Genomic DNA, 9073 nt, shown 5'->3' with positions numbered 1-9073 from the left:
GAGAGTGGGGCTGGTTTGTGCTTGTTATCACTACCGGAACCTTTTATGGGCCAGGTGGAGGGGTGGAAGCCATTGGAACGGTTCCTGGACTGGGGCATGGTGCAGATGCAAATTCATTACAAATTAACTGCTCATTTTTTCAACCAATTACTCAGACCCGACATTAGGACATTATATTGTCTGGCCAGGGCTGAAAATCAGACCTATACAAACATTTTGAAAACGGGATATTCTGGTCCAAACAGGGTATCTGGCAACTGCAGTGTGAATAACGTGTGAAAACACAGCGGGTTGCAGCTTCATAACTGGGCTTGATTAAGGGAATGAGAAACAACAGGGGTTGCCAGATTGCCAGTCACTCTTAGCTGTGCTTGCCTATGAGTGAAGCTAGTGCTGTACAGGGTCCTGGACATCTCCCAGATTTCAGGCAGTGGCACAAATGTTTCAGAGCAACATGGCTCTGTTTGCTTCTGCCAGTCCTGCTCCTCCTATCACAGCGTGCCGTTACAGGTGATGTCATGTAAATGTCTCCACGATACGTCACCACATTCAGACATAGCATATGAGGTCATGTGACATCACGTCATGTAATGTCAGTACAGTAAGGCCTCAACAAGCTCAAAGCAGAGGCCCTCTGGCACTGAGATCCGCCATCCAATCAACATCAAGGTCTTTTATATAGAATTGGTAGGAAACTCAGCAGGATGTGGCATTTTGTGGTTTTGGGAGTAAGGAGGCTGGCCTTGCCCCAGTTCCTGTGGTTACTGTAGGGCCCACCCCGTGGACAGAGAATCCGCCTATCAATGCACTACTATTACCCATGATCTAACAGTTTTTAACACTTTGGAGTGATTGAGCTGAAAATATAATCCAAAGGGCAACACACCGACCACAATAGGCTATAACTAGAATTGCGTAAAATAAATCAACATCAATATCACATTCTGGCATTCTGCGCAAATTCTATTTTACCATTATGATTTTCGGATTCAACAGTCCCCCAACAGACACACACTCCTCCATTAATGTACATTAGAACAGAGGTTAAACATTAAAGCAAGCATTTATGTGATCATATGAAATACACCGTCAAATGCAAAAGATAAAAATGCGTTTTAACCTGTTTTATTTTTTATGTTTAGCGTTTATTTGTACAAACACGGAACAACATTAATGAATACGAACACCCTTTTCATAGAGCTGATTGGATTGCAAAATTGCTGTAAGCTACACGATACCACAACCAAATACATATACCCTGTGACATAGTTCGGCTGGCCGACCCACAGTTTGTGCACCGCTGGCCTATACAAGAACTTTCTAGCCAAGGAAGAGCATTAAGGTCAGGCAATTATTATAAGCAGTTTGTTGCTTAAGAATTACGTGGTCGCCTCACTGCATTGAAAATGAATTACTTCCGACGAGAGCGCCGCGGGGATGCCGTGTTTGCTGTAAATCCGAGGTAACTCATAACGATTTCACGACCCAATATATCTCCCGTGGCCCAACCTTGAGTCGCAACCCACAAAGCTCGTAGCTGTACCATGCTATCAACCACTTCGAATCTCTCTCTCTCTCTCCTAGCGTGGCAGCCTCTATGACTGTGGGAGGTGGAGCTATGCCAGCGCTTGCCGTGTGGCGCGTGGAGTGTGTTTTGGCATTGCCCGCAGTCTCCGGGTACCGTGCAACACGCATGGCACAGATCCCGCGAGCGTTTCCTGGAATCCAAGGCAAAAAATTTGCTGATTCAACCCTCTCCGATTTGTGACCCTGGGGCAACGCACATCGTGCCGTTTCCTCTCCCTGTAATGCACTGTTTATTTAATGGTTTTAGTGCGTCTAGTTGCGAAGCTGAGAGAGCGTGGGAGGGGTAGATTTTCCCTTACTGTAGAATGATTTATGTTTGCTGATGTCCTAAGAATATGAAATGTATCTAAAGTTCTGACAAGTCTGTTACATTGTTCAGTCATGCAGAAAGAGCAAATTGGTTCATATACCTGCTATAACAATGAGGTAGCCTATATATCACTGTTTTACTTTCATAGGAGAACTTGACATATAATCACATTTTTAACATTGAGAAAACCAGTGGATAAAGTATAATTAATTAAATTAGTGTATGTATTGTATGCATTTTTGTATAAATACAGAAAAGCTCAGCAAGTTTAAAATGTCATTCTTACTACTCTTAATTCAAATAAATAAAAAAATCCTGTGATATATTTGCAAAACCATGGAATGCTTGTCATTTTATCCTTGCTTTTTGTTTGAAGGATAAAATAATAAATCTGTCTGTTTGTGATTTTGTTTGTGGTTTGTGTGAGTGAGCACAATGTGAGCAGTGGCAGTTAAATCACGGCTGTTTCCTAAACCCCAGGAATGCTCCTGTGAAGGGGGGGTTGTGGGGGGGGGGGGGGGGGCGATGGGGGGCTTCATATATCAGCACACTCCGCTCTCGGATGTGCCAAAGTAAGTGGGCAGGGTTACATTTCTCTGCCGAGTGAGTCAAAAGGGGGATGTTTGAATAGGCTGGTGTTGAAGTTTGGATCCTCTCTCTCTCTGCTGAGCTCCTCTTTCTCTGCTTCTTCTCTCCCTCTTGCTCTCTGTGCAGCTCCTTTGCTCCATCGCAGGGATACCGTGGGAAGGTATGCAGTTCCTGGGACCTGCAGCAGGCATCTCTCCCTCTGTTTGTCCATCTGTCTGTTGGGTTATGGTCCAGGCTGCTTTTGCCTCAGCCTGTTTCAGCTTGTCTCATGCTATGTGATTGATCTGGTCTCACTGTAAAGTCTGCTCTGTGATTACTGTTCTTCTCTGTGATGAGTGCTCTACTCAGTGAGAAAAGCTCTTCTCATTGAGAACTGCTCTACTCTGTGATGAGTGCTCTTCTCTGTGATGACTGCTCTTCTCTGTGATGACTTCTCTTTGAGGGCTGCTCTACTGTGTGATGAGTGCTCTTCTCTGTGATGAGTGTTCTACTCTGATGAGTGTTTTCTCTGTGATGACTGCTCTTTTATGTGATGACTGTTGTACTCGGTGAGGACTGCTCTACTCTGTGATGAGTACTCTACTCTGTGATGACTTCTCTGACTTCTCTTTTCTGTGAGAAAAGCTCTTCTCTGTGATGAGTGCTTTACTCTGTGAGGACTGCTCTTCTCTGTGATGAGTGCTCTTCTCTGTGATGAGTGTTCTACTCTGTGATGAGTGCTCTTCTCTGTGATGAGTGTTCTACTCTGTAATGAGTGCTCTACTCTGTGGTGAGTGCTCTGCTCTGTGATGAGTGCTCTACTCTGTGACGATTGCTCTGCTCTGTGATGAGTGCTCCACTCTGTGATGAGTGCTCTACTCTGTGATGATTGCTCTGCTCTGTGATGAGTGCTCCACTCTGTGATGAGTGCTCTACTCTGTGATGATTGCTCTGCTCTGTGATGAGTGCTCCACTCTGTGATGACTGCTCTTCTCTGACTCATGCAGTTTATTGAGAACTACAGTATTACTACTTTAAGGGTGGGCAGAGTATAATAGTTACAACAGTGCCAGTAATGTCAGAGTGGCAAACTGTGCGTAGGTTCTGTTTTCAGCCTGTCTTTTCTGTTCAAGAGCACAACAAGCAACAGCAGTAGTGTTTCTGGATAAATCCACCTGTTTTCATGTGTGAGATTTTAGTGTGATGTAAGTCACATAAAAAAAATATTTTTCAGGAATATAACATTTCAAAATAGCTCACTACAAGATGTCAAGGGTAAATCTCACATTATTTGTCAAGCAGCATAATGACTCCTGTGTGGTATTACAGCAAGAATTGCAGCAGACATTGAACTATAATATTTTTAGTGCTTAGTCCTTTGAAATTTGTAACAATCATTTTATTGAATTACTAGTTCAGCACCTGCCGTTTGCATTGATGAAGTTGCAATGTGTACAGTAGGCCACTTTGTTCCTCTTAATGTAGCTACACAGTCACTTATTAGTGTTTTGCGTTCCTACAGGCACACTCACTGGTAATCACGATGTGTGTGACGCACGCTTGGCTGCTCTTCGCTGCACTCTTGTGGATGATTCCGGACACTGCAGCGTCTACCATGCTGTCAAACTCAACTGACGTCGAGCTGTCGAACTCACCGCCCGCGTCAGATTCTGATATCGGGGGTTTGCCTTGTCTTAACTTTAGCAGGAGTCGACGCAAGCGATATATTTCCTCGAGAGATTTGAGCGCTTTGCTGGATTATCATAATCGTGTCAGGTCTCAGGTTTTTCCCCCAGCTGCGAACATGGAATATATGGTAAGCCGCCAATAGTACAAATTAGGACAAATACTTGATTGCTGGTGATATTTGCTAAGTAATATCAAATTTACGAAGACGAGGTCAAGAAAATGGCAAAGACAGGAACATAAATCTCACAAATGCCAAGCAACATAAAAGAATAATTCAGCTAACCTTGAAAAAGTTCAAATAAATTTTACTTGAAGTTTATTGTATAATATACATGTCAGAAGTCAAATGCCATATGAGAAAAGTAATGTCCATTAAAGACCAACAATGTACCCCAAGACCACGTGCAATTGCTTTTCGCTGTGTTTATTGCTGTAAGAAGATATATATTCTTACCTTTTTCCAGTTTTATAAATGGGAAAATAATAAAATTTACTTTCATTGTGGCGTGAGCTATAACAGAAAAGCTGCAGGACTTTGGGGTGTTCCTTCTGTTTAAGTGACAAGCAGTTACATTAACATATTCATAACCTACTTATTTCAGTACAACTACTCTGTTAAATAATTGCAGACACTCAGTAGAGCTGTTTGGGACAGTTGCAGTGGTGTTCATTGAGCTTTTGGTAATGTTCACACAGCTGAGTAAGCTGAAGATACTGTACTGAACAGCTGTTTCTCCTTGTGCTCAGGTATGGGATGAGAGACTGGCAAAAACAGCAGAATCCTGGGCATCGCGGTGTATATGGGATCACGGACCATCGCATGCTCTGCGCTACATGGGCCAAAACCTCTCCATCCACTCCGGCAGGTAAAAAAAAAAAAGACACATTATGGCCATGGGTCAGAGCCTGCCTGAAATCTGAATCTGGATGATTTCAAGTCTATGAATGCTGACCTTCTTCAACCAGAACTCTTTGGCTTCAATTAGAATTCAGAGGCAGGAACTCTTTACACCAAAACAGGAAATAACATAACATGCAGTCTTCCCAGTGATAAGCAGCCTCTGATAAACACACAGCAGAGGTCAAGTCACCTGCCCAGTGCTTCAAAGCTGAAAAGAATAACAGTTATGAATAGTGAGAGTTAAAGAATTATTTTAGTGCGACTTAATGTAAATACATTTTATTTATTGTTGGCTTGGTTTATGTAACATCGCTGTGGTTTTATAAGTTCTGTATTCGCTAGACGTCATTCCTGTATCTCGTACCTGTTTTGATTCTTTTTTTTTTTTGCCATGCCAGGTATAGGTCAGTAATTGACCTGGTGAGGTCTTGGCACGAGGAAAGAAACTCCTTTGGGTATCCAAACAAATGCAGCGGATCAGTGTGCACCCATTATACGCAGGTGCGTAACGTCGTCCGAAAGCACCACTGAGACATTTTGATCTGAAAGCCACTGTCGATGCACTTCTCGTCAATCTGACAGGGATAGCCTTATTGTGCTGTTGAGAAGCTTGTCGGTAAAGAAATTTGCATTGCAGATGGTGTGGGCCACATCCAACACAATAGGATGCGCCATCAACAGGTGCGCAAACATGAACGTGTACGGCAGCCCGTGGAAGCAAGCTGTCGTCCTGGTGTGCAACTACTCCATTAAGTAAGTTACCAAATAAGTCATCCTCCATTTTCCACGTGAGAGATCCTGAACACACTGTATGGAAATCCTATAGATATAACCCAGCCAGCCGCTCACAACATGTAATTTATACCAGTAGCCTAATAGCGTGGATTTTTGCACGGAACTGAAAGTGATATGCAAAAGCAGTGAGCAGTGCTTCTGCACTGCTCACCCACAATGGCCCAATGAAAGCAGTCTGTTGTTTGTTAACATGGTCTGTAATGGAAAACACTCTATGGAAAACACCATGTGACTAATAGCCAGCTATTCTCTAGGCCTGCCCACTCATTTTTTTAACCAGCGTTCACCACCACTATCAACTTGAAAGAATGCAGACAAGCATATGCTCTCCTCTGAAACACGTGATGTCAGCCACTGCTTCTTATTACACGCCAGGTTTGCACACATGACAACATGCGTTTGAGGAAGACGGTTAATGAGTCATCCCAGCTGACTGAAACCCTCCCATCCCTTGGAGATGCAGGAGCCAATTGCTAGCCGCCGTGCGGAATAAAATAACGGTTATAGAACCTTCCTCTGCAAGTCATCTCTGGCATCTTCAATTGAAAGTTGCTACGAATAAAGCAATAGTGCCATCTACTGGTTATTCAATGAGAATTAAATGGCTTGGATGTAATCCTCTCTGTTATGTTTACCAATTTCTCCTAATTTGTAATGTCAATTGAATTAGTGGACTCTTCGAATCTCTCAAGCATGTTCCTTCCGTTCGGGAGAGCCCAGACAAGCACAGGAATCCCAGAGATCATGCACGGAGCCAGCTGACTTACAGACAATGCACCAGACGTCTGTAACAATATGCTAAGCGGGACATTGGCAGATTGCAGGTGTCCAGCTGACCAGAGAAATTACTCCTGTGCAGTTTAGGCGAGGAAATACGATTCCGACAGAAACACTAAACTCCGATGCTCTGGCCAGCTACGGGCAACCCCGCAGGGCTGCTGGGTGCAGTTTGAAGCAGCGTGGCCTGGATTCAGTTCCGGGCATTGGAGCGTGTCCCTGCACTGAGAACAAACACTTTAGCATCGCGTACCGATTCGCAGCCCCGACACGGAGATGATTTCGAAGGACGTTTGTTGAGAATATACAGCATGCTAAATTAAACGATCTGCATGCCTAAATGTGGGCTACTTTGTATCTCCTTTTCTGACTTTTCGTGTCTGCTACTTTTAAGTGGTGTTTTCCTGAACATCCAGATGTATTTGATGTGTTTTAAGCCTCATTGTTGACAGCCGTTTACTTACAGTAAGAGATGCCACCAAAAGTGAAAGTATTCTGTAATCCGATAGTTTTAATGCGTCAAAACTGCCAAAATTTCCGTATTATGGAGCATACATCTTATTTTCCAACATATATTGAATTTAGTCAGTGTAGTCTAAGTATTTTGTTTTTAGTAAACAACTTGTAAACGTTTTTATTTACGCACGACAAAAATCAGGAAGTCTTATTAGATATGTGAAATATTAGACAATTAAAAACGAACTTTTTTTAAACAACCTCTCTCTGGATTTCCAGGGGTAACTGGATAGGAGAGGCCCCTTACAGAACGGGACGTCCGTGCTCTGCCTGCCCCGCCAGCTATGGGGGCTCCTGTAGCAGAAACCTCTGCTCCTCTTCCGGCTCCAGGTCCAACAAAATAAACCGGTTCTAATCGCAGGGTCTGACTCGCGCCACAGTTCGTGGTGCTGACGTCAGATTTGAGGGGAGAGGGCGTCTGAAATAGACCATTTGAAAAAATTTGCTCCTGGCCTGTAATAATTGTCTCAGTTCAGTTCTATAATACCACTATTTGTATGACGACCATATAATGAGTATTAGCATTGTTTACAAGAATGATGAATAATTAATTAAAGTCTTTAATAGATATAATTATTAGTAATAATGAAGATTAGAATTCATGTTAATAGTGAGCGGAAGGTATTTTATTTTATATTTCTGTTGATCATTTATCTCAACTTTCAACAGAAACCATGCATACTTGGCATTATAATTTTAAACTTATGTTAATTTGTTTTCTATTTTTTTTATTTAATCCAATCCCCAGATGTTGCACTGTTTTTAAATCTGTGTTTTACCATTCTAAAATGCTTTTGACATTCAAAAAAGGAATGCACTTTTTGTAGAACAAATGTTATTTCTGATTTATGTATAGCATATACATTGCTTGTAGATTTAGATATGAGTACTATGTACTGTTGCAGCCCTATGGTAGATTATCCTATTTTTTTAGATTTTGTATTACAACATTTTTTCATGTCTTGTTGCTTGTGTGAATGTCGGTACATTTATAAAAAAATAAAATAAAGACATGATTGTTTTAGTAGTGGATGATGTATTTAATAACCAGTTTCAAATAATTGAGTCCATCTGGTTCACTGAGCTCATTGTACCAGTCCTTTCAGAAAGTAAAAACATTAGTGAATGTGTTCTTTATCAGAGCTTTCAAAAGAATGGTGGACATTCTGCCTGTCAATCATTTCTTTGCAGCAGGCTTGTTGGTTACCTTCAGTCAGATTCCAACCCCGCTTTTCATCAAATACTAAAAGAATATGCTCTTAATGTGGCAAGAAAACTGACATAAATGTGTCAATAAAAATGTGAATGGTAAAACACTATTTGCTTCATACAGCTCAATGAATTTTGGTTGTAGCTTTCCTGCCTTGTCAATATTATGCATGAGTGTTTTATTGATGAACACCACTGGCTACACATGAATTCAGCTAACTGAGGACATTCAGCACAGTGCTAACACAAACTGTCTCAAGTAAACATTCTCAGTAACATAATATATACTGTTTTTAGCTACCAGCAAAAAATACATTAAATGCAGATAGGGTCAGATATTTGTTGATTTATCAAGTTAGATGGTAAATGAGAAATGGTATCTTGGGGGTTAGCTAAGCACCAGTCTAAAAATGCTTGAGAGTAGGGTCCTCTGGTCAACAGAGGCCTGAACAACCTGAAAAGTCCTTCTGTTTAGTTCATGCGGTGTCGGTAATACAGTATTTGTGAGCAGAGCAGTTTGTATATGCGCAACAGGGGGTACGGAGTGGAAACAGTCCTGTTTTATTTATTTTTTGAATTTTCAGGTGCGGTGATCATATTTCAGAGAATGGGAGATTCTACAGGGAGTCTTGTTCAGATTCGGAGAGAGACGTGACCATACAGGTGTCCTTCTCTGAGTTGAACAGAAAACTGTTCCTCTGCAAAGATTTTTCCAGTAAGCA

The 9073-nt window shown here is 41.9% G+C and overlaps 1 protein-coding gene across 2 annotated transcripts; it reads left to right on the top strand.

Annotated features, from left to right (window-relative positions):
• Nucleotides 1-2547: 2547 nt before the first annotated feature.
• Nucleotides 2548-7750, top strand: r3hdml (R3H domain containing-like). Of its 2 annotated transcripts, XM_035380996.1 has the most exons (6): nucleotides 2548-2645; nucleotides 3987-4280; nucleotides 4901-5019; nucleotides 5453-5555; nucleotides 5692-5807; nucleotides 7362-7750. In XM_035380996.1, exons 2-6 carry the CDS (start codon nucleotides 4008-4010, stop codon nucleotides 7495-7497), a joined length of 747 nt encoding a protein of 248 aa, XP_035236887.1. In that variant the 5' UTR covers nucleotides 2548-2645; nucleotides 3987-4007; the 3' UTR covers nucleotides 7498-7750. The 2 variants fall into 2 exon arrangements, with proteins under 2 accessions (XP_035236887.1, XP_035236888.1); XM_035380997.1 differs by lacking the exons at nucleotides 2548-2645; nucleotides 3987-4280 and having other exon boundaries at nucleotides 4589-5019.
• The last annotated feature ends 1323 nt before the right edge of the window (nucleotides 7751-9073 follow it).

This window comes from Anguilla anguilla, chromosome 11, assembly GCF_013347855.1.
Source record: "Anguilla anguilla isolate fAngAng1 chromosome 11, fAngAng1.pri, whole genome shotgun sequence".
NCBI classification, from domain to species: domain Eukaryota; kingdom Metazoa; phylum Chordata; class Actinopteri; order Anguilliformes; family Anguillidae; genus Anguilla; species Anguilla anguilla.
The sequence above is the reverse complement of the archived record's forward strand: the minus strand, read 5'-3'. Positions and strand labels throughout refer to the sequence as shown.